This window comes from Monodelphis domestica, chromosome 1 (assembly GCF_027887165.1).
Source record: "Monodelphis domestica isolate mMonDom1 chromosome 1, mMonDom1.pri, whole genome shotgun sequence".
Taxonomy (NCBI): Eukaryota; Metazoa; Chordata; class Mammalia; order Didelphimorphia; family Didelphidae; genus Monodelphis; species Monodelphis domestica.
The window spans coordinates 49,414,107-49,439,960 of record NC_077227.1 but is presented as its reverse complement, the minus strand read 5'-3'; the positions used below and the strand labels follow the sequence as shown (position 1 = coordinate 49,439,960).

Here is a 25,854-nt window from a genome sequence, read left to right as displayed (position 1 = left end):
GATGGACCTGTTTGTACAAAAATAGTTATAGCTGCGCTTTTTGTGGTGGCAAAAAAATTGGAAAATGAGGGGTTGTCCCTTGATTGGTGAATGATTGAACGAACTGTGGTATATTGTGATGGCAAACCTATGGCATGGGTGCCAGAGATGGCATGTGTAAAAGGAAATTCTTGTTTCTCTTTGACTATTCTGAGTTTACACTTATAAAAAGGGAATCCTTTATTTTCTTTGCCTAGTTGGAGTTAACACTTTGGTTAACAATAGAGTAAGTACCCCTACATAGTACCTCACTAGATTATGAAGACAGGATTCTCCTTTGTCTACCTTTTGATTGAATCAACAAAAGCCTAACCTAGGTGGAGGAGCTCCCAAACCACTTAGAGAATTCACACCCTCAGAAACTCAATCAACCAGGAATCTGTGAATACTTTCGATAAGAATTTACTCCTCCAGAAGGTGAGAAATGGATCCAATAGACAATGCCCCACACCCGCCCCCAGGGAGTATCTAGGCAATATGGAAACTGATTGGCCCCTGTGAAGAGGGATAGGGAAAAGAAGCCACCATAAAAGGCCCTGAATTTCTGGGGCTAGGAGGTCAGCTTCAAGAAGGAAGATGGCTTCAAGAAGAAAGTCAGCCTCAGGAGTCATCTTCAGTTCTAGTCATCATCTTGACCTACCTCTTAGAAGGAACTTGGGTGAGTGAATAGCTGGCTTTCCTTTCCTGTCTTCTGGAGAGTTTAATCCTGGCTGAAGATCAACAAGTCCTGGCTGAGTTGAGCACCAAAGCAATATTCAGATAGATAGGCTAAATGTCTTCTCTAACTTTCTGTACTTCTCTACTTTCACTCTTTCCACCTCTTTTGTAAATAAAAGCTATTAAAAAGTCATTTCAACTTTGAGTAATAATACTTTAAATTGGCGACTACCATACTCTTTATAATTTTCATATGTTTTAGTTAAACCATTAAAGTTTAATTCCTACACACAAAGTGTGCTCTCTGTGGGTATGTGGGTCACCCTCCCCCCTAAACTCCCCCCACCCCCAGTTCATTACTAGAAAGGCAGAGGGACTTGGGCAGAGATGCTCCCTATCCCCTCTCTACATGCTCCTCTCATCACCCTCTGCACAGCAGCCCAATGAGAGCGCTTCCACCCTCCTGTCTGGGGTGGGGGGTGGGACAAGACATGGCACTCATCTCTGATGGGGGGCCAGCACTCAGTTTAGGGGGTGGGGTGGGGGTGAGGCCTGGCACTCCATCTCTAAGTTTCACCATCACTGTGATATAGGATGGTGATGGAATACTATTGTGCTCTAAGGAATGATGAATTGCTTGATTTCTATATGAACTGGAAAGACCTCTATGAAATGATGCAGAACAAAATGAGCAGAATCAGGAAAACATTGTACACAGAAACTGAAACATTTTGGGATGATCAAATGTATAGACTTCACTACTAATAGCAATGCAATGTTTATATGAATATATGATTTGGGGTTGGGGTTTTAAAAGATTATTACAAAAATGAGTAAGATAAGACATAGATACTGTGATAATACATGTAAAATCCAGTAGTATTGCTTGCCAGCTCCGGGAGGGAGGGAACAGGGGACAGAGAGAACACAAATCATGTAACCATGGGGAAATATTGTTTAAAAAATAAAAATTATAAGGGAAAGACTTTAAAACCAAGCAAGACTTAGAAAGAGTCACAAAATGTAAAATAAATAATTTCAACTACATCAAATTAAAAAGCTTTTGTACAAACAAAACCAATGTAACTAAAATCAGAAGGGAAGCAACAAATTGGGAAACAATCTTCATAAAAATCTCTGACAAAGGTTTAATTACTCAAATTTACTAAGAGCTAAATCAATTGTACAAAAAATCAAGCTATGCTCCAATTGATAAATGGGCAAGGGACATGAATAGGCAGTTTTCAGATAAAGAAATCAAAACTATTAATAAGCACATGAAAAAGTGCTCTAAATCTCTTATAATCAGAGATGCAAATCAAAACAACTCTGAAGTATCATCTCACACCTAGCAGATTGGCTAACATGACAGCAAAGGAAAGTAATGAATGCTGGAGGGGATGTGGCAAAATAGGGACATTAAATCATTGCTGGTGGGGTTGTGAATTGATCCAACCATTCTGGAGGGCAATTTGGAACTATGCCCAAAGGGTGATAAAAGACTGTCTGCCCTTTGACCCAGCCATAGCACTGCTGGGTTTGTACCCCAGAGAGATAATAAGGAAAAAAGACTTGTACAAGAATATTCATAGCTGTGCTCTTTGTGGTGGTCAAAAATTGGAAAATGAGGGGATGCCCTTCAATTGGGGAATGGCTGAACAAATTGTGGTATATGTTGGTGATGGAATACTATTGTGCTAAAAGGAATAATAAAGTGGAGGAATTCCATGGAGACTGGAACAACCTCCAGGAAGTGATGCAGAGCGAAAGGAGCAGAACCAGGAAAACATTGTACACAGAGACTGATACACTGTGGTACAATCGAACGTAATGGACTTCCCCATTAGTGTCAATGCGATGTTCCTGAACAATCTGCAGGGATCTAGGAGAAAAAACACTATCCACAAGCAGAGGACAAACTGTGGGAGTAAAAACACCGAGGAAAAGCAACTGCTTGACTTCAGGGGTTAAGGGGACATGTCTGAGGAGAGACTCTAAATGAACACTAATGCAAATACCAACAACATGGAAATGGGTTCGAATCAAGAACCCACATAAACCATATAAATCAATAAATTCATAGTAGTAAATGTCTATTGATTAAGGACCGGCTAAACAAGGATATGATAGAATAGGTATTACATAGCAAGAAATGATGTGAAGAACTTAGAAAAGCTTGAGATGACTTACACAAACTGATGGAAGTGTGAAGTAAACAGAAACAACTAATATTAACAGTGACAATAACTTAAGTGCAAAGCACAAAAAAAATCAGAAGTAGCACTTAGAACACCTCAAAGAAGAAGGGGCATTAAAAGGCAATTCTTTCCTTCTGTTTTCTATGGAGTCAGCCAGCACATTAGGGATGAGGGGCTGCTACAACCTGGGCTGTCAGATCTAGGGAATGTGTTGGGTGGTTGCACCAAGCTGCTCCATCCCATTACTCCCCTTTTTTTGTTAAGGGGGTAGAAGGGAGGATAGATTTGAAAATGAAGGAGATATAGAAACAAAAGGTATTAACAACTCTATTTTTCATTTGAAGAATGACTGAATGTATGTAAATATTAACAATGAATTATTGTGCAGTAAGAAATGATGAACAGGGAAAATTCTAAGAAACATGAGATTTGTATGAACTAACTATAGCACAACATAAGGAAATGACGGCAATATATGCAATGACTAGGTCCAGAAACATATACTGACCTTCTCTTTCAAACCTTACATTCTTTCACAGAATCAATTCTAAGCATTGATTCCAAGGCAGAAGAGAGGTAAGGGCTAGGCAGCTGGGGTTAAATGTCTTGTCCAAGGTTACACAGCCAGGAAGTTTCCAAGGCCAGATTTGAACCAAGGACCTCCTGGACTCCAGGCCTGATGCTCTAGTCCCTGATCCACCACTGAGTCAAGTGCCCTTGACTTCTTGACAGAGAAACTATCAGGATATAACAAGGCAAACAGTATCACATGTGGTCATAATATGTTGGTGTGGGACTCATTTTCTTTCTTATAAGGGAAGGTTTGAGGTGTGGAGGTGTGTGTGTGTGTGTGTGTGTGTGTGTGTGTGTGTGTGTGTGTGTGTGTGTATGAACATGCACATGACTGAGTGTGAGAGAGAGAGGGAGAGAAAGGGATTGTATGGTAGTTACAACTATTTCCAGAAATTAATGATTTCTGTAAAAACAAAAAGTATCAACAAAACTTTTTTAAAGATGTGGATGGGAGGAAGAAGGGGACCAGTGAGTGATGAAAGGAAGGAAATGAAGAGGGAGAAAAGAAAATGTAATAGAGAGCCAGCATGTTTTAGAGGCCTAAGAAATAGCTTTAGAGTCAGAATACACAAGATAAGTCCCACCTCTGACACAGATTGGCTGTTTGACTGTTAAATAAATCACTTCACCTCTCAGGGGCTCCAGACAACTCTTTAGGACTCTGAGTTGTGGAGCAGATGTCACTACGTTGGGCAGGGAGAGTTTCCCCTCAGAGTTCCTTATATCAAGCAAACCACAGGTCTGGCAGAGTAAATAAAATATTAAAGTGCATTTTCAAATTAGTTGGAGAGTTAAAGTACCAATCTTGAAAAGATAGCTTATAAAATTATGACATGTATGGTTAGACAGAATGTGAATTCAACCAAAAAATATTAAGATTCCACAACCAAATGTGCTGCCTGGAAAAACAGTTTTAGACTGAATAAAAATGATCACTACTTGACTCAGTGGGTGGGACGGAAGCCTATACAGGACTGTCATCGAAAGTTGTCTTCAAGATCATGTAATCTATCTATATCATTTTATAAAATGAGGGAACTGAGCCTCAGAAACAGGACTTGCTTATAGAAAAACAGCAGATGTACAATTCCAACCCAAATCCTTTGACTCCAAATTTGGAACTTTCTTTTCTTTCTTTTAAACCCTTATTTGTGATCTTAGTTTCAATTCTAAAACAGAAGAGTTGCAAGGGCTAGAAAATTGGGATTAAGTGACTTGCCCAAGGTCACACAGCTAGAAAATGTCTGAGGCCCAGATTTGAACCTAGGTTCTCCTAACTACCCACTGTGCTACTTAGCTGCCCCTGAATGTTCTTTTTATCATATGGCTCAACCTCCCAGTATTGAGGGAATCTGTCATCTAGAAGCAAGACAAGTCCAAAATGTAATAAGTTTTTAAAAAAAGGGTTTACAGAAAATTACCAATGTAAGATCCTTTATAAACACTATGTCTAATTCTCTGTTATCCAGCTTCCTCTCCTACCACTAGACAGAAGCTATCCTCTCAAAAGTCATCAACTCCTCCTTGAACTAGTAGAATATTAATCAACAAACCCAACAGCCTGTTTCCAGTGCTAATTCCCCTTTCCTTTACAGTCAGGAGATCTACATTAGAGTCCTCAACAATACTTACTAGTAGGGGACCTGTGGATACTAGCTACTCTCTCTTTTCCCTTATCTTCATGTCCTCCTTTTCCCCCAGTGAGCTCATTAAGGTGAGAGTTCCTCAAGGGTCTCTCTCTCTCCAAACTATACTTACTTTCTTGACAATCTCATCCACTTTGCATAGCCAGATGATTCTTAAAGCTTTGTCTGTCTCTGGGCCTAGACTCTCTGCTGAGTGCCAACAACCCAAAGGAGGCATCTCCACCAACAATTTCCTTAACTCTTCTTTAATTATTTCTGATGAGTATTTCTGATTAGAAATAAAGATGTCTTTGGAGACTAATTTTTAGAGTGGTCTAGTCAAAAGCTAGATTGCAAGGGGTTAAGGCCCTAGAGATAGAAAAGCCTTCTGAATATCTAATCCAATCCCTTCCTTTCAGAGGAGAAAATTGAATCCCAAGAGGTGACATGATTTAGTTGAAGAAACTGTATGTGTGGTAAGGAAGGGGAGGCTCCTCTTTCTAGGTGTACTCTATCAAAAAAAAGTTATAGTACAACCAGGATGACACAAAAGAGGGGAAACTATACTCTTTCCCAAACCATATCTTCGGTGACATCATCAAAGACAGAACACTGGGGATAGATATTGGTTTGGCTCCAATATAGCATTTCTTAGATTCTACATCTCAGAATTTTTTCTATTTGCTTGCTAAGAGAGTTGCTGAAGAAATACACTGACTTCAATCAGAGTCAACAACAGCAGCAATAAAGTACAAGTCTATCCAATTCTTAAATTGTCTCTGAGATCCACGCCCTGGAAGCAAGAGCTCTGATTAAAAGGCAAAAGGAGGCATGGCAGGATGCTGATACCCCAAAGCAGCCTCTGATGAGGCCAGTACATCATAGGATGCTTCCTGTTCCAGCCACTACTATTTTTAAAGAATTACCAATATATTTAAAATACAGGCAGCCACACATCTCCAAAATACTGCAAAAAAATTCTGTTTCTTCTCTGATCTGATCTGTTCCCTTGCCTACTGATTAGCTGGCCCTGTGAGGATATTTCATTTTGGGGCTTATCAAAGGATCAGAGAGTGCTGGCTCAGAACTACCATTATCATCAGAAGCCCCAGCTATTAGTTGCCTCCCCCCTGTCCTATGTATATAGCTGCTCTTTTCTTGTCCACTCTCCACTCTCTATATTTCCCTTTTCTGTATTTATGTATTGTCTTCCCTAGTTAGAGAGCACCCAGGTGGTACAGTGTATAGAATGCTGGACCTGGAGCTGGGAAAACCAGAGTTCAAATCCAGCCTTGACATTTATAGCTGTGTGACCCTAGGCAAGTCACTTAACTCTGTTTGTCTCCATTTCTTCATCTATAAAATGAGCTGGAGAAGGAAACCACTTCAGTATCTTTACTGAGAAAACCCCAAATTGGGTCACAAAGAGTCAGACAAGAAAACAGTTGAACAACTCCCTCTAGAACGTTAAAGTTCCTTGAGACTCTTACTCTCTTGTTTTTGTATCCCTAGAACCTAACAGAGTACCTGGCACATGGCAAGTGCTTAAGAAACACTTTAGCTCACTCTGTCTGCCATCACTCCATTCATTCATCCCTCCCAGAGCCTCTGAAAGACTCTTCTAGGTCAGTACAGAAGCCAGGGGACCTCCACTCCACACTGTCCCTAGCATGGACAGAGAAAGAAAAGGTCTCTGGTAGTTCTGGTTTTTTTCTCTGTATTATTTTGCAGAGCAAAACACAAATATGGATAATATAAACACACATACAAAAAAATCCCATTTCAGATAAAGTAGAAAGAGTTCTGTACTTGCCAATAGGACCAAGTGACTAGCCCTATCTTGGCTTAACCTCTTTGAGCCATAGGTAACCTCATTTGCAAAATGAGGATAAAAACACCTGAACTATTTACCTTACAGAACTGTTCTGGAGTGATTGTCATCTTAAAGAATACTTAAAAAATGATATATTTTTGTTATCATCATGCATGTGTCAAGAAACAATTGTTCCTCTCAGCCAAATCTTTAGGTTTGTTTCTTACATATATTCCTAGCTCATGAAAATCTAGTTGAAGGCTACTAATACAGTCAGCCATCAGCATCCAGAATTGCCTGCTCTCCACTCCCAGGAACCAAAGGGACTGTCCAATATGAAGAACAGTAGACACAAACACTCCTGATAAGATAGGGTTTCAGTCACTGTATTTGGTCAGAAAATCTTTCTCTTCTGTTCTTTTATGAGGCACTTCAGATCTTTCCACTTCCAGAGCTATGGCAGCAAATACCTTTATTGTAACCAGGCCTCTATGTAAAAAGGCCTTTATGCCTTTCCTTTCCCTTCTATACAAAGAAGCCTGAAACCTCTCTTCAAATAGTTCATACCTCCTAGTTTGTGTGTGTGTGTGTGCATACATGCATGCATGCGCACACGTGCGCACACGCACACACATGCGCGCACACACACACACACACACACACACATAGTTTCCCCCCCTATGGTTGTCAAAGTCAGTTCAGGGCCTTTGTCTTGTTGCCCAGTTTTACAATTATTTACTCAGTTATCCAAGCCTAATGGGGTTTAGAAAGCCAGCCTCAATGGGATCATCCATCTGTCACTCTTGTCATTGGGAATAACAAAATAACAACCAAATAAATAAAACAAAGTCTGGAACCCTACTCTAAAAATATCCAAATTTTGGAGAAGCAAATACAGGTATCCTTTCCACATTGTGATTTTCCCTACTGCAGTTTCGATATATTAATAGGTCAACATAAGAAATTAAATGAAAATTTTGGGGGAATTTTGTGGAAATAGAAGACAACAAAGAAAAAGTTTAGAAACTCAGAAATGCATAAAATATACATATAGCATTTTATAATATCAACATATTTTATCTTTTAATACCATAAGTATATACAATTTTTAAAAGTTAAAAGTAAAGAAAAATTTAGTTTACAAAAAGAATACAAATGTCAAAAAACTTTACTTGAATTTTCCAGATCATGGAGGTGCTGCTTCCCTAACCCCTGAGAGACACCTGTATTTTCCAAGAAAAGAGACATAAAGAGAAACTGAAAAATAAATATGACTGCCCATGCTCTACAGCAGAAGCTCTCCATCATATTCTCTAGAGCCCTGAAGTCTTTCAAAATGTTTTTTCAGGTATGTATGGTTTACCAAATTATTCAATGTTCCAGACACAAGCAACTTATCAAGTATATAATTTTGTATGTTTTTAAAATGAAAGTTTATTTTATTTATTTTAAAAACCCTTACCTTCCTTCTTGGAATCAGTACTGTGTATTAGTGCCAAGGCAGAAGAATGGTAAGGGCTAGGCAATGGAGATGAAGTGACTTACCCAGGGTCACACACCTAGAAAGTGTCTGAAATTGAATTTGAACCCAGGACCTCTTATAATCTCCAGGCCTGGCTCTCTATCCACTCAACTGCCCCCAGAAAAAAAGTTTATTTCACATTTGTCCTTTTTCCCAAAACATAAATTAAGCTGGCACTCCACAAAATTAGTTAGATTTGAAAAAAATTGTTTGAAAAATGAAATAACAATAATGCAAACCCAATCACCAGCTTTATGATTATTTTATTTGAATTGCATAACAACCTTTTAAGACAGTAACAGCCACTGTTATGTTATCCCCACTGTAAGAATGAGGAAACTAGTTCAGAGGGCAAAATCAAATAGCTACCCTCTACATTTCATCCAACCTCAAACATATTATTAACCATCCTGTAGAAAAGACCATTATCTTTGTGTAGCAACTTTAGAAAAAAGAGTTGTGGTTTTTTTCTGTGTGATCTACAGAAAAACACTCCTCTTGTCTAAATATCCCCAAACTATCTTACCCATCCCTCATTACATACATTATTTACTCCTTTACGTTTTAGAAAAAAGGGGAGGGAAGAAGCTACAGCATCAATGCTAATAAATTTCTATTTAGATCATCAGAAGGGAGGAGAGAAGATTTGAACACAGCTGGATTTTTATCTGGATATGTTCCACACACAAACCAGGGTTTTTCAAAGTCAGTAATTCTTTCAGTCCTAAGTAAAACTAGTCAGACTAAGCTCATTGTTCCTTAATTCTATTCCTTCCACCCAAATCCAGGGAAAGGAGAAGTTTAAATTAAGGAATTCTACCCCTTTGAGTATCTAGACAAGGGGGAACACATTCAAAAAACACTCATGTTTGTGCATGAATTCATGCTCAGTAACAATAAGATTTTCCAGGCCAATAGGCTCTGACCCCAGGAAGTAGGCCTCTGCAGGCCCTCAGGTGACCTGTCACAAGGGCACCTGCTTAGTTCTTCCATGCACATACTAGTCACTTCTGAAGAGCCTTTAACGAAAACCCCAACGGCCTGAGCTTGACACCTGCCTGGTTTCCTACATAGACGGCCGGGAAGCTCCACTCACTACTCACACACGCTTCACTTTCGAGGAATAAGGACGTGTGTGCAGAGGCTGGCTGTACGCCAAGGCCCCGATGGCCTGCTGCCTCCTGCCTGAACTCCCTCCCATGCTGTCAGGGATTTCTCTTTCATGCTGACTCAACATGGAACTTTGCCAGCCACATGGTAATGTAGGGGCTGCTAGCAATTCACAACCATGGAGTGCTAAATCACAGTTAAATCAACTGGGAGGGTCTGGCTTTGCGGCCAAGGTGCTGTTGTGGGAGCTGAGACTCCTTGGCCCTCGTCCCAGCTCTGCTACTAAATCACTTAGTGATTTGAGGGCTGGCCTCTCTGCACCTTCGTTCTTTCCTTCTTTCCTGCTTTCATAGACATGGTGTGTGGGCAAAAGGAAGGAAATGACTGCACAGCAGGTGCTGGGTTAAGAACTCTAGCTTTGGACTCCCACATCCTAGCTTGGAATTTCAACTTTGCCATGTATGTATGACCAGTGTAACCCTGGGTTGGTCCCATCATTCTCTGGGCCCCCATTTCACCTCTGAACAATGAGAAAGATGACCAGATGACCTTTAAAGTTCCTTCAAATTCAAATTCTAGAATCCTAAATGCAAGACTAGGACAGAAACTTTAGGACAATAAAATGAGCATCTCTAACTCCAGGAGAACTATGGGATTCAAGAACTATTACTTTCTGGATTTAATGTATATAACTTTATGAATTCCTCTGTTCATGCCCGCCTCTGCATAGAGACAAGTTTTTCCCTATGAATATAAAAACATTAACATATGACTTCATCTGAGATGGCCATTGAGGTACAGCAGAAAGAGCTATGGCTCTGGAGTCAAAGGACCTGTGCTCAAATCTTGCCTCTGATTATTACTGTGGGACCTTGAGCAAGTCATTTAGCCTGGATAGGCTCAGTTTCCCCACCTGTGAGGATTAAACTAGTTGGTCCTTTTAAACTCTGAGGTATGTTTCTCTAAGTATGCATAACAAAACAATAAGGTATTGGGAGCAGCAAGGAAGAGAGCTGGCTAACATTACTAGTTTCATCATAGAATCCATTGGTTAGTGGTAACTAAGAAGCTCAATGGATACAGCACTAGGCCTGGAGTTCAAATCCCAACTCAGAAACTTATTAGCTATGTGACTATGGGCAAAGTTACATAACCTTTGTCTACCTCGGTTTCCTCAACTATAAAACAAGGATAATAATGATGGTACCTATCACTGGATTGTTGTAAGGAACAAATAAAATAGCATTTGTAAAGTGCCTGGTACACAGTAGGCCCTGTACAAGTGCTTAGCCCATTTTCTTCCCCCAAAGCATTAATGAGACACTTAATCTTGCATAACTTATAATTATCCCTTTTTTTGTTGAGAAAAGAGAAGTCACAAAAAAGTCCATGGCAGATATGGAATTCAAATTTATAGAACCTACATTTCCAGGGCTTTGTTCACTGAGGCAGTGAAGAATTTGGCATAGCTGCTTTTTTCCCTTAAATAGTCCCTTGAAGTTGAATTTAAGAAATTATAAGGGAGCTCCCAAACTTATCTAGCTAGGGCCTCTTTCGGCAAATGTACATAGACTAGAAAAGACACTGACCTGCTTGAGCTGCTCTTCCAGGTTCCAATTTGGGTGCCCAGATGCTGGGACTGAAGGTGAGCCTTTAGAAGCATCTCTGGCATGATCATCTTTGATCTGTAGCCCCCTCTGCAGCCCTGATGCTGGAAGAGGAGGATTCAACATGGAGGTAGGTCTGGGGTCATGACGAGTCACTTTCTGCACATGGAAATATTTGGAAGAATGTTGGGCTTCTTTCTCAATGATCTCTGCTTCTTCCCCATCTCCTTCCTCATCTTCCAGTACTCCTTCCTCTTCTTCATCAGGTTCCGAGTTCACACTCCGAGAAGCTGCCATTCCTGGTGGTGCTCTGGCCAGTGGCCCCAGAGCAGGATTCCCAGAAGCCTTGCTTGATGGAGGGGTGAGATTGGCCTGCTGGGATGCTAGCTGCTGAGCATACAGGAGCTGGGCTTCTCTCATCTGCCGCTCCTGCCTTTCCCTGGATTCCATCTGTATAGGGGCTGGATGCTGCTGCTGCTGCTGCTGCTGCTTCTGATGCTTCTGCAGCTGCTCCATCACAGCCTCAAGTCTCATCCGCCGGTTGGCATGGCTAGGAAGATGGGTCCTGCCAAGTAGGCACACGGGATCCACACTGGACCCTTCAGGTCTCAACAATGGCTACAAAGGAAAAATGGTCATGTTAAAACATGTATTGACAGGTTTTCTTTTTATAGTTTTTCTCCCCCAAAGAGAAGCCTGGTCTGCTATCTGATCTCATACTAAATGTAAACGCAGACTTTGATTCCCATGCTGAGCTTTCAGATTATGCCCTTAACCAAGTTGGGAGGGAGGATGATAGGGAAGGGCAGTTGTTCCCTTCTAAACAATTAAAAAAAAAATCTAGTGGACACCTCCTGGCTGTGTGTGTATGTGACCTGGGCAAGTCACTTATCCCCAGCTGCCTGGCCCTTAATGTTCCTCTGCCTTGTATCAATTCTTTTTTTTTTTTTTAATATTAAAACCCTTACCTTCCATCTTGGAAGTCAATACTATGTATTGGCTCCAAGGCAGAAGAGTGGTAAGGGCTAGGCAATGCGGGTCAAGTGACTTGCCCAGAGTCACACAGCTAGGAAGTTTTTGAGGCCAGATTTGAACCTAGGACCTCCCGTCTCTAGAACTAGCTCTCCATCCACTGAGCTACCCAGCTGCTCCCACTTGTATCAATTCTAAGACAGAAGGTAAGAGTTTTTAAAAAAACAAATCTAGAAAGGTTCCATTCTGTTTAAGTCTGGGTTCTGATCTTTTCTGCCTCAACATTTCCAGATATTATTTTTTAATTGACAAGAGTGCAACTAGATCTGTATCATACCAAGTCTGTGACCCTTAAAATCATGAAGTCGAGAGTGGGTCAGACTGAAGAGAGAACTGAAAGAACCCTAGGAATGTCTCAGCCAAGTTGGACATATATAGATATGGAGCAGGGAGAATTATGCCCTCCCCCTCCCCCTAGCTTTGGAAGGAAAGGAAAATCAAACAAGTTTCTCTTTGGCATTAAACTTTACAAAATTCTATGATTTGACGGCCTGCTGGTTCAGTGGACTGAGTAATGTTAACTGGATACTAAGTCCTTAAAAAGAATCCAATTTCAACACCATGAAAGAAACATGCAGGAGTCTCAAGTTGCAATCATCATTCAAAACAAACAAGAGGAAATTCCTCTGGAGATTTTAAAGTTAATTAATCTGAAGCAAATATCAATATTGTCTATAACAGCACAAGTTAATTTCTTCTGGTTTTTTTTTTTTATAACTGCCAAGTAATCTTCAACACATTCTCTTTCTTTCAGAATCATGTCTGTTCTGATGCTGCATGATTAGCCCCCAAATGAAGAGCTCTTTCAAAAGAGAAAGGCATTTTAGGGCAGGTTTAGCAGCATTCTTACTCTTACAAATCATTCTTCAAACACCCCCCCCCTTCACACCCCTCTGTTCCCCGAGCCAATCTCCACAACAAACACTGAGTGGGTTACAGAGGTGTTACACAAAGGCTCATGTGCTTCAGATTGAATAATGCTTCACCTAAGCCTTAGCAAGTAGACCAGATAAAGATATGTTTCAGGCAAATAAAAGTCCCCTTAATGGCATACCCATTGCCTCCACATGTATGTTAACACTGGACAGGTCATGACTTGATATGGGTACTACACTAATGTCTGAGGGCTGGACAACATCCTCTAAAACTCTGGGAAGAAAGTCCACCCTCATGGTGAAGCCTGCTTAGACACTAAACATTCTTTATGGATTAGGGAAGGGGGATGTTTAAAGCCAAGCAAAAGATTAGAGCTGGATTAAGAATTCTCATTTTTGCTTCTTACAGTCTATGGAACGTTTAAATTCCAAGTGGCTTCTCACTGTCGCCATTGCTTTGGGTACTTAAAGAGAAAAAAATACAATTATTTTTATTTCATGTCTCACTTTAATTAAAAAGAAAAAATCCATGACAAGTTTTCTACTCCTATTAGAAACTGGAGCACAAAAAACCCAGTACTGAAGTAACTTCAACAAGGGGGGGGGGGGGAGAAAAAAAGAATTGTGAGATGGGTGAGTTTCAAATTTCTTTTTAATATCAAGCAGAAAATTACAAGTAAATTGTCCATCAACCAAGTGTCCTCATTTGCCACCCAATTATTCCTTTTTATTAAGGACTGACCAATTCCCAGTTCACAGAGAGGGCCCATGGATGGGGACACCATTACAAAAACTTATTAGTTGCCTTGTGATGCCTGAAGGCTCTATCAATCCTCAACCAGTCAGTCCAGAAAAACAGTTTCGTTTGTATTTAAGGAACTCATTCTGGTCTAAAACACAAAAAGTCTCTTTATATATTCCTGTATCACTGATAAACCCCCAATTTTCACATAATTTCCCCTTACCCCTAACTTTCCACCCCCATACACACTAATTTGACTGATTTAACCCCATTCTTTAGCCTGACTGAATTCTGTTTCTGCTCCCCCATTCTCATCTCACTCCCTCCTCAAAAGGCTCTTCTCATCATCCCCTCCTCACTGCCTCCTGTCCCCCTTCCTCTCCCCAAATCTATCCCCCTACTCTCTTCTCCCCACAACAGATCCCATTTTTATCCCCACTCCCAAACAAACAGTTTTCCTTAAAACTGCCACTCTCCCCCAACTTCCTGGTCCTTCCTCATCAGGACATTACAACTCTATAATCCTCCACCTCCAGTCTTTTCATCCTTACCATCCCCCTCTTCCATTTACATCTCACCTACATCCTCTTACCCAGTTTCACCTGTATCCTTTCTATGACTTATCTCCTCAAATTCACAACCCCCAAAGTTTCCATCTTAAGCCATTTTCTGCTCTCTCTTTGCCCAGCCCCTAGGGGACCTCTATACTTCTGGAATCCTTCCATTTTAATACCATCATCCCATTTTAACTCAATCTTAGGACCCCAACTTTACCCATCCCTTTGACTCCCTCAGACTTATCTTTTTATTACACTGTGATTCCCCAATTTAATATCCCTCAGTTTAAACCCTACTTTTAACAGTATATTCCCCCATCTTCCCGCTCCACAGTTAAAGCTAAATCCACTTTTAACTTGCACCAGTCCTTCCCCACTTACTCTCCTACCTTCCAGCCTTCTCTCATCACTCCTAACACACAATAATGTCTCCCCAACCTTGGGACCCCTTTACATTCTTAAAAATTCTTGAGGACTCCTCCAAAGAGCTACTCTTTATGGAGGTTACAGAAGAGGATGTTTATTGTGTTAGAAATTAAAACATTTTCGTACTATTATGAAAATAATTTTGACCTTGAAGACCTATCTCTGGGACCATACTCAGAGAACCACTCCTTTAATCTATCTCAACCTTCCTCATTTACTCCCCTAAACCTCTAGCCTCCCCCGACCCCTATCAGGTTCTCACAACTTGCCCTCTATCCCTGTAACCCATCGCCAGAATCCTCCATTTACTCTCCTTATCCCTTCATCTTTGCCCTCATCCTTAAGGCAATTACAATTTACATCCCGCACCCTTTAATCTGACTCAAACACTTTTGACTTATTCCTCTTACTTGCCCCCTCACATGCCCCAAGACTTATTCCTACCCCCCTTAATTCCTTCAGTTACTCCCCTTATGCTCCACCTTCTCCCCTTCACATCTAATGATCTCCCAATTTTCACTTCATCCCCTCCCTTAACCTACCTCAGCCCCCTCACTGGATCCTCTTATCCTCCTTTCACATTTCACCTTAACCTGCTTCACCCACCCGTTCCTATTGACTTCTCTTGTGACCCTCATATCTTGCCCCCCTTTAACCTGTCTCGCCCCCCCCCATTGATTCCTCATCTCTCCCTAGGTTCTCTCATCTCGCCCCAATCCCCATGGACTCCTTTTGTTCCCCCCACCCCACCCCCAGGCTCTCCCTCGGCACAGACTTCAGTCCCCCACCTCCAGGTTCTCTCATCGCAATCTCTCCCCTACAGGCTCTTCTCATCACCCTCTCCTCTTACATCTCACCTCCTTCCTCTCGGACTCCTTTCGACCTCCTCTCAATTACCCCACCTCCTCATTCTCCTCTTGTCCCCTTCTCACAGACTTCGGTCTCCCTCCTCTCCCTTCTCGCCCCCTCCTCATTCACGCCTTTCGCCCCCTCCTCAGACTCCTCCTTCCCCTCCTCCCCCCGTACCTCTCTCCCTCCCCCATCACCGCGGGGCGGGGGCTGCTGGGGGCTGATTTCGTCCAAATTCCTCATTTTACAGATGAGGAAACTGAGTCCCCTGGGTGGGTGGGGAGGCGGGGCGATTTTACCTTAGGCGGCTCTGGCCCCAGCCCGGTCCGGCCCCGCCGCCGCTCTGGTCCCCGCTCCAGACGCCACTGCCGCCACCGCTGCAGTTCCAGATCTGGCGCCTCCGCCTCCGCCTCCTCCTCCAGCCCCGCAGGCGGCAGCGGCGGCGGGGGCTGCGAGGCGGGGCCCCCACCGGAAGCGGCGCCGGGGGCCGGGGCGGGGCCGGAGGGCGGGGCGGGGGCGGGGGAGGAAAAAGCGTGTGGGGGAGGGGGAGGACGAGCAGGGCGGGGCCAGGAGGAGGGCGGTGGGGGGTAGGGAGAGGTGGGCCCAAGGCCGGAAAAAGAGGCTGTGGGAGGCCTGGCCGGAAGTGACTCCTCCTTCGGAGGGTGTGGAAGAAAAAAGGAAGGGGAGGAGCTGACGCTGGGGCGGGGTCTGAGGCGGAAGGGGGAGGTAAATTGTTTGGCCAATGGGAGCCTAGGCAGGATGAAATTCCGGTTCCGGTGTGAGCGCGCCCGGCGGTGAGTTTAAAAGCAGGGCGCGCGCCTCCGCTGAGTGACAGACAAATCTTTGTGGTCTTCTGGTACGAAGGACTGTGAGGTAAACGGGACTGGGCTGAGCCGAGACCCGGTCGGGGAGTGCTGGGAAGGGGAAAGCGCGTAGAAACGGAGGTGGAGGACTGTGGGCGGCCCCATCAGCCGGGTCTTCTGCTCTCCTCGCCGCCTCTGCCGCAGCCAGTGACTCATCAACCTCGCGCCGCGGAGCCGGAGAGCCCGAGGCCTGCATTCTGCCTCTCCTCACGGTGGCTCTGACAATGGGCTCTGGCGCCGCCGTGAGAAAAATACTTATGTTAGTCCCTGAGCGATCCGCGGCCGCACTCCCTTTCCTCCTGGAAGGCCCCATAGTGACCCTGGCTTGGCCTTCTTTACATCCTCAGCCCGGGCAGGACTGATGCGGGGTGGATGCGGGCAGTTTTGGGAGGAGGCGTCGTATCCTCTGGGGGGATGAGCAGGGTTCAGCCTTGAGTCTAATCAGTCTCCACTGTCTATCCCAGGTGTACAGGTGTTTTCCAAAATGGCTGACGAAGAAATTGCTGCCCTTGTGGTAGACAACGGCTCTGGCATGTGCAAGGCTGGCTTTGCTGGAGATGATGCTCCTCGGGCTGTATTCCCTTCCATCGTGGGTCGCCCCCGGCATCAGGGAGTCATGGTTGGCATGGGGCAGAAGGATAGCTATGTAGGGGATGAGGCCCAGAGTAAAAGGGGCATCCTTACCCTGAAGTATCCAATTGAGCATGGCATTGTCACCAACTGGGATGACATGGAGAAAATATGGCACCATACTTTCTACAACGAGCTCAGAGTAGCTCCAGAGGAGCACCCTGTTCTGCTCACTGAAGCTCCTCTGAACCCAAAGGCCAATAGAGAGAAGATGACACAGATCATGTTTGAGACCTTCAACACTCCAGCAATGTATGTAGCCATCCAGGCAGTACTTTCTCTCTATGCATCTGGTCGTACTACTGGTATTGTTATGGATTCTGGGGATGGGGTCACCCACACTGTCCCTATCTATGAAGGTTATGCCCTCCCTCATGCTATCCTTCGCCTGGACCTGGCAGGTCGGGACCTCACTGACTACCTCATGAAGATTTTGACTGAAAGAGGCTACAGCTTTACCACAACAGCTGAGAGGGAGATTGTGAGGGATGTCAAAGAGAAGCTGTGTTATGTTGCCCTGGACTTTGAGCAAGAGATGGCCACTGCTGCTTCTTCTTCCTCCTTAGAGAAGAGCTATGAGCTACCTGATGGTCAAGTCATTACCATTGGCAATGAGAGGTTCCGATGCCCTGAATCTATCTTCCAGCCTTCTTTCCTGGGAATGGAGTCCTGTGGGATTCATGAAACTACCTACAATTCCATTATGAAGTGTGATGTTGATATCCGAAAGGATCTCTATGCTAATACAGTGTTATCTGGTGGCACCACTATGTATCCTGGCATTGCTGACAGAATGCAGAAGGAGATCACAGCCCTGGCTCCAAGCACCATGAAAATCAAAATCATTGCCCCTCCTGAGCGTAAATACTCTGTCTGGATTGGGGGTTCCATTTTGGCCTCTCTCTCTACCTTCCAGCAGATGTGGATCAGCAAGCAGGAATATGATGAGTCTGGTCCTTCCATTGTCCACAGGAAATGCTTTTAAAGAGTTATTAGTTGCTTGAGCCTTGTTACTTGGAGGTATAAATGTGCCAAGGCATATGTTTACATAGATCACAAATGGACCAAACTTTTGTGAAAATAATCATTAAAAAGTTTTTTCTCTTAACTATTTATTTTGTCCTTCCTGTGGTGTTTTCTTTTTTTTAGTACATTAATACAAGTGGATTCTTTATACTACAGTTTAACTGTGTCTTAGTGAGGAGTTGTTGATAGTTATGTGCTTGTGATACCTCTCATGGCAAGCTAAAGTTTAAAGAACTTAAGTTTGACTGTACTTGTTGCTCTAAGTTACAATTGTAATTAATATTGTTTTGTTAATGCAAAATAAAAATTCTGCAATTAGAAATCCTAGTTTTGTGTGGTCTATCTTAAACTTTGAAGTTTCTGCTTTAATTCCTCTATAAAGAGGTCTTTGCCAAAATGGAATTGTGTGAAGGTGCCCAGCATGTGATACAGTAGCTGTTCATTACTAGAAATTGTATGTATCTACTCCTTCAGCACATTCCTTATAAATGCAAATAAAGATCTGGTAAATTTTAGCTTCTTAACCTTACCTTTAACTAGGAAAAAGTCAGGTCTTACCAATCAAATTCCTAACTCAGTTTACCTTAATGCAAGTTTAGCCTACATTTACCATTATAGGTAATGGGATCATAGATTTCCCACACCTTCCAAAAAACTCAACAAAGTTTACTATGTGAAGCTCTAGGGGCACATTAATGATTCAAGAAATATTCCTAGAAACCTGTAAGAGTCTTAAAAATATTGAGTTGTATTTCTAATAAGCAGTATGCTAACTGTTATAAAATTAGATATGGGCCTAAGGCTAATAAAATTCTAGATTGTCTTTCTCTTTGTGTGATTAATTTCCACAAAGGAAATTGTCCTACTTGGGTTAGATTATGTGTTCTAGGATATGTCTACATTTTCCAAGTGAGTGTAATAGGATTAGCATGCTTCAGTTCCTCAAGCAAACATTTCAGGGCCTGTTGTAGGCCTGCAGCTTTGAACTAGGCCACAGGGTCAAGTTAAATGGAACAAACTTGCTCTCCTAGAAGTTAGTCCATTAGGTGGATAAAACAAATTCTTAACAATTCACATGATAAATGCATTAGAAAAGGCAGAAGTGTTTATAGAGAACTGGGGAACTGTACCAATGCTAGTCAGCTCCTCTATAATTCATAGTTTTATTTTTTAATATAATTTTTATTTTATTTTTAAAAATATTCTTCTATGGTTACATGATTTGTGTTCTCTCCCTCTTCTCTTCCCTCTCATCTCCAGGAACTGACAAGCATCCAATGGATATTTTCCCTCAGAACCGATTTCCATATTATTCATTTTTGTAATAGAGTTAGAGTTTCAGAGATGGGGCTTAAACAACCAAGTCTGGTTTCAAGACCCACACTATCCATTCTACCATGCTGGCTTTAGGGTTCACAGGAATTCAGCCAATTGGGAAAAGTCTTTTAGGCACAGGACTAGCACATAGGATATGATGACTAAGATTTACAACTGGCAGAGACCTTGGGTGTCAGCTAGACAAACTTACCACTCTCCTTCCTTCATTTTAACAGATGAAACAAACTCAGAAAAAGACCCTTTTTGATCTCTGGTCTTCAGTGGAACTATTTTTAGATAGCATCTTCCTTTGGAGCTTGTTACATTAGCCCTAATTGACAAAAGTTCACACCTCAGAGTCCCAGTAAATAAATTTGCCAATCTTGACACTGGAAGGAAGTAGTCAAGGCAGTGCTCAAATCCAAGCCCTTGACTCCAAGTCCTCCAATCTTCCACTGTAACAGGTTACTTCTTGTATGGTCACAATGCAGCACCAATTTCAAATGTAGTGTAAAAATTAGAGGCTCCTTGTACAAGGACAGTTTTCTGGCACTTCAATTCCAAAAATGGAATGAGAAATGAGTATGTTCATATTAGGAAATGACTGTTTCATGACTCGCAATGGAATAAGCAGTTTGGCTTTGTTGGGGAGTAGGGCAGGAAAATATTAAATCATTGGTTAGCTAAAGATTACATTTTGCATTGCTCTTTACCCTGTGTAACCTCAGCACTTTCCATCTTAATTCATTTGAAAACATTGAACTAAGCAGTTCATTGTGTTGAAATGCCATAGCCAGTTCTCTGAAAGAATGTGTTAAAAAAGAAGACATATCAGACTTCTTGTACCAAACACAGACCAGGAATCTTGTTCTAGACTCTCACTTGACTCACTCTTACTTAAGGAAATCACAACTATGTGCCCTTTTCCTCTGGTTTATAAAATATGAATAGATTATAGGAAAGGTGATGCTTTGTTAATAAGTACTTTAATAATATGCATTTGAAAGTTTGTAGTATGGTAAACAATTGGATGTTAACTGATTTAAATGGTTGATGATGAATTTTCTCATTTCTTATTATTGAAATAATATTATTTGCAAAAGCCTCTTAATTTCTTAGTAAATAATAAGAAATCCATATTGAGAAATGAAGAATTCTTCCACAAACATATTCCTGATTAGCTACCTTCTTAATTATTGTTAATGACAAAACCCCCAGGGTTTCAATAGAGCTACCCAGTTCAGACTTTTAACTGGAGAGATTCAAAACTTCCTCAGAATTCTCAAAGGTGAAACTTTTGAGTCTTAATAAGTGAGGAGCTCTCTTCTCCATAATTGCAACAGAAAACAAAGTTGGTTTTAGATAATTTGATTTGAATTAAAATCAAATAAATACAAGTATTTAATGCATTGCCAAGATCAGTGTCTAAGGACCACGTTTAAAGGCTTATATATGCTTTTTCCTTAGTCTGAAACTGTGATTTCACCAATGTAAAGAAACACTTTCTCTTAATGTAGATCAGTAACTTCTGCTGTAGCACTGAGGTTGTGAGTCATACATGAACCTATAGCCAGTATGTGTCAGGAAGAACCTAGGTCATATTGAGTCCAAGTCCACCCTTTGCCTACTATGTTCTGTTGTCATTCATTATACTTAGCCAATTTAAAATTCTATAGATGCTCACCATATCTTGTCAACAAAAACTCAGAATTGCTTACATTTAGATATTTCGTTGCTGTGCAATGTCAAAGGCAACATTAAATCCAACATTAAAGCAATTTTTAAGTTCCTAAAGTTTTAGGAAATTAATCTATTATAATTTCCTACATCCTCAACCCCCAATGTCCTGATCTAATCCTTCCCACTTCCAAATTAGTCCACATTGTGTCCACAATGATCTAGCTCTGTGTTCTTCCTCTCTTGCTGGAATAGATAGCTGTTCTATCTAAAAGAAAAGCAGATTCATGATATCCTACGAAGATGAGAGCTCTTTGGAGGAATATTCACAATTCTATTCCTTAACAACGTTAAGGATTGGGCTTAAAGTTGGGAAATGTAAATTGAAAGATATAAATATGAATTTGGCAAATATAAAGATGAATAACATGTACTGGGCATGTTTGTGGACACATAAATGTTCATAGTAGGGAAAAGATTAGTTGGTATTGATTCCCAAAGAATCAAGAAAGCCAAGAGCAAGCCTAAACAGATGGGTTTCAGCTTAAGCTTCTGCTCCTTGGCCTCATGAAAACTTGAAATCATTTGGCTAATGACAACTTTCTTGGAAGAGAGGGCCAGATGGCCTTTAAGAGAACGCGTAATAAATAGTGCATTTATAAACTTAGCTGTGCTGTCCTGGAGCAAATGGCCCATATCATTTCTTTCTCTTTTGTTCTTTGGCAGCTGAGGAGTCTCTTCTACTGAGGCAGACCTTCACACAAGTTTGGATGATTGTGAATATATTTTTCAAATTAGTATTGGAAAAATGAATGTTACCAAAAGGAATGACCTTGACAATGGTCTTTTTGCTCATGGTATGAAGTCTGAGTCCAGAGACTGAAGAATAGGTTGCCAGTTAAAGAGAGGAAAAAGAAAATCAAACCTATCATAGAGTAAATATACAAATTTTACTGTCTCGAATTATAAGGAAACTTAAAGTCAATCCAATTTCACTTCCCAGTAAATCTGTTTTATAACATTCCTCACAGGTGATGGTCTAACTTTTCACCTAATAGAGAAACCTCTTCTACAACATCCTGAATAGGGAATTTCTCCAGCCTCTGCTTGAACTCTTCCATTAACAGAGAATCTACTACCTTAGACCCCTTAGGGGGAGCTGAAGCTAGTCCCTCTGGGGACCAAACCTACTAATGCTTGAGTCGGTTGGGAGAGGAAGTCCAGCGTCTTGCTACACCTACATTAAGTCAATCTGCTTCTTTGTTCCTTCCACTCATTATTCATAGCTCTATTCCTATGGCAGACAACACAGAGCTCCCTCTTTCAAAAATTAGCCCTTCATTTGAAAGAAGTTTTGTTTTCTGAATAGGTGCAGGACAGTGGACAAATCATATCACCTTTCTCTCTGGGTCTCCATTCCCTCTTCTGAAGTAGATTTGAATTATGACTCTGTAAGGACTGACTTGTGATTCAGCAGACTTGAGTGTGAATACTGCTTCAAATGCTGCGTATGCCCCATGGGCAAGCTACAAACTCTCTGAGCCTCAGTTTTCTCATCTGTGAAATGAGAGGACTGACCCCTAATGACCTCTAAAGTTAACTTTCTGTTCTAAATCTATGATCCTATGATTATACATAGATTTCTAAAGTTTCTTCCTGCTCTAACATTCTTAGGAAAATACAGTCATGGGACTTAGAGCTGGAAGGGTTCTAAAAATTTGATATGAAACCCTTACTTTTACAATTAAGGAAACTAAGTCTGCCTTTAAACTTCTCCAAACTAAATATAAATAAATCTTTCAGATGACATTCTTTTATCCCCTCCAAAAATTTTTTTTATTGCAGAAAGTACACTTTAGCCCATTGACTCAATATAGAAACAATAAAAATATATACATATTTTTCCATATTTAAGGACAGAATGTTTTTTCATTCTGTCATTCATTCATCTTATTCATCATCTGTCATTTCATTCATCATATTTCTTGATATACTTAGATTTGTGCTAAGCTACTCAAGGAATCAAGTATAAAAAGAAGAAGATATAGTCCTTGCCATTGCCGTCATTGATCCTGCCCAAGCAGATGTGAATATTCTCTCTTCTAACTACCTATAGAACTTTGTACCAATTTTGTCCCTCCCCACACCCATTAGACCAAACCAAGCAGGGATTATGATTTATTTATTTTCATATCACCACCATGCCTATGATCTATTAAGTGCTCAATCAATATTTATTTGTTGAATGAATGAATGAATGAGTGAATTAATAGAATGTGACATATTATAATGAATGTAGTACTGGATTTGGTGCCAGAGGACCTGAGTTCTTATTCTGATTTATCCCAAACCCCCTATGTAAGTTTGACCAAATCACTTAATTTCACATCTTTATTTTATTTTATTATTTTTAAAAACCCTTACCTTCCATCTTAGAATCAAGACTGTGTATTGGTTCTAAGGCAGAAGAGTGGTAAGAGCTAGGCAATGCGGATCAAATGACTTGCCCAGAGTCACACAGGTAGGAAGTGTCTGAGGTCAAATTTGAACCCAGGACCTCCCATCTCTGGGCCTGACTCTCAATCTACTGAGCTACCCAGCTTCTCCCTTCACATCTTTAAAATGAGACAGTTGTACTGGATGACATCTAACATCCCTCCCTATCTATAATCTTCTGACTAATCCTATGAATGGGAGAGGGTTCATCATGAGCAAACAAGTATGAGACATAAATGAAGGTAGAGATCATGAGTCATCAGTTCAGCTTAAGTAAAGGATTTGCTTTAAAAAATAGTGAAAAGACTGAAGTATAAATTGCAACCAGTACTTAAGGCAACTTGTATGCAAGACTAAGCAGTTTGGGTTTTATCCTGTAGATGTCACTTATGAGTCAGAAAAGTCACTATTCCTCAAAATGGGGGGAAAAATCTGTAGACTTTTCAGATGATGCAGGTGAACTAGAGTTTGTGGGATAAACCTGTAAAGATTCAAAGACAGAGAAGGCCAGTACAAGAACCAGTCAGATAAAGTTATACATATCAGAATCTATTAGTTGCAGGAAAATTCATTCAAATTTTTTACATAAAGAAAGCATGTAAGATTTTGAAACAACAACAATGATTAGGGTCATTTCAGAGACAACTAGGTGGTGCAGTAGATGAAATACTAGACATGGAGTCAAGCAGACTCATTTTCCCAAGTTCAAATCTGACTCAAGATACTTGCTAGCTTGGGGGGGGGGGTTAGGGGGGGCAGCTAGGTGGCTCAGTGGATTGAGAGTCAGGCCTAGAGAAGGGAGGTCCTGGGTTCAAATCTGATCTCAGCCACTTCCCAGCTGCGTGACCCTGGAAAAGTCACTTCACCCCCATTGCCTAGCCCCTACTGCTCTTCTGCCTTGGAGCCAATACATGGTATTGACTCCAAGATGGAAGGTAAGGGTTTAAAAAAAAAAAGATACTTGCTAGCTGTATGATATTGGGTAGTCACTTAACCCTGTTTGCTTCAGGGTCCTCATCTGTAAAATGAGCTGGAGAAGGAAATGGCAAACTATTCCAGTATCTTTGACAAAACAAAACAAAACAAAACAAAACTCCAGATGGGATCCAGAAGAGCCATATACAACTGAAACTACTGAACAATAAATAGTCTTTGCATTTCTGTTTATGGGAAGTATATCTAGAGAGAAGTCAGAAAAAGGAATAACTTGCCTATCAGACTTTTGGAACTGCATGTTCCATAGGTATCCACAGGAATCAAATTCAACATGACCTAATCAGAATTATTTTTTTAAACCTTTATCATCAGTCTTACAACCAATGGCAAAATAGTGGTAAGGGCTAGGAAATGGGGGTTAAATGACTTGCCTAGGGTCACCTAATCAGGAAGTGTCTGAAGTCAGACCTTCTGTCTCTAGGCCTGGCTCTCTGAGCCACCTAGCTGCCCCCCAAAACAGAATTCTTCATCTACCCATTCCTCTCCTAGACTTGGCTATTACTGTTGAAGGCACCATCATTCCTCCAGGCTTCCAAGTTCACAAAACCATAGAATTTGAGGGTTGGAAGGGACCTCAGTAGCTAACTAAAGTCAGACATGAAATGAATAACATCAAGTATACATACTATCATATCCATACCCAGCTTCTGTTTAAAGCCCTCTAAGGCAATTCACTCCAGTCTGGGATAGCTTTGTGTCAGATAATTTTAGGGTTGTGATTTTAAATCTAGATTTAAATGGTCGCCAAATAAAATTCCCAAGTCAGTCTGGAAATTTATGGTAATTTAATTAATATAGAGGGAAGGAATTCAAGGAGAAGGAAGAAAGAGGATATATGATTTTTTCTACCTGGCCTATGCCAGGGAGAGTTTTTAACTCTCTGCCTCTAGGTCTCTGAAGAAGATTAGAGGTTTCTGAGAGGAAAAAGTTGGAAAGTAAAATTCATCCAGAAACTCACCACCAAACTGGACAAATCTTAGCCATGCTAATATGTTGAAAGGCTCAGCATGCAGTTCTCAGCTAACTCTCCACCGCCAATCAGGGAAAGAGAGAGAGAGTGTCCTTAAGGGACGAAAAATCTCAAATATATAGACCTTTCATCTTTGTGTCACCTCCTCTAAATTTTCACATCTACCAATCACATTAAAGGCTTTTTTTTTCTCCAGGACTACCCACACTTTTAGCTCTCACATTCTTTGATTTGATTATATCTTTAGAGTTACT

At 41.3% G+C, this 25,854-nt stretch overlaps 2 protein-coding genes across 9 annotated transcripts in view; one reads left to right on the top strand and one right to left on the bottom strand.

Moving 5' to 3' along the window:
- ARID3B (AT-rich interaction domain 3B) overlaps positions 1-16,112 on the bottom strand; it is a 60,175-nt gene extending 44,063 nt beyond the window's left edge. Inside the window, exons 1-2 of one of the 8 annotated variants that reach the window (XM_056798799.1) lie at positions 15,925-16,112; positions 11,127-11,762 (exon numbers count right to left, since the gene is read on the bottom strand). In XM_056798799.1, coding sequence (XP_056654777.1) covers positions 11,127-11,678 — 552 coding nt within the window. In that variant the 5' untranslated portion in view covers positions 11,679-11,762; positions 15,925-16,112. Of the gene's footprint in view, positions 1-11,126; positions 11,763-15,633; positions 15,730-15,802 lie in introns of those variants that run through there. The other 7 variants (XM_056798819.1, XM_056798815.1, XM_056798787.1 and 4 more) reach the window with 7 other exon arrangements.
- Positions 16,113-16,290: 178 nt separating this feature from the next.
- LOC100029767 (actin, cytoplasmic type 5) lies at positions 16,291-18,466 on the top strand. Its single transcript, XM_001379399.4, has 2 exons — positions 16,291-16,498; positions 16,953-18,466. The coding sequence occupies exon 2, from the start codon at positions 16,973-16,975 to the stop codon at positions 18,101-18,103; it is 1,131 nt and encodes a 376-aa protein (XP_001379436.1). The 5' UTR covers positions 16,291-16,498; positions 16,953-16,972; the 3' UTR covers positions 18,104-18,466.
- The last annotated feature ends 7,388 nt before the right edge of the window (positions 18,467-25,854 follow it).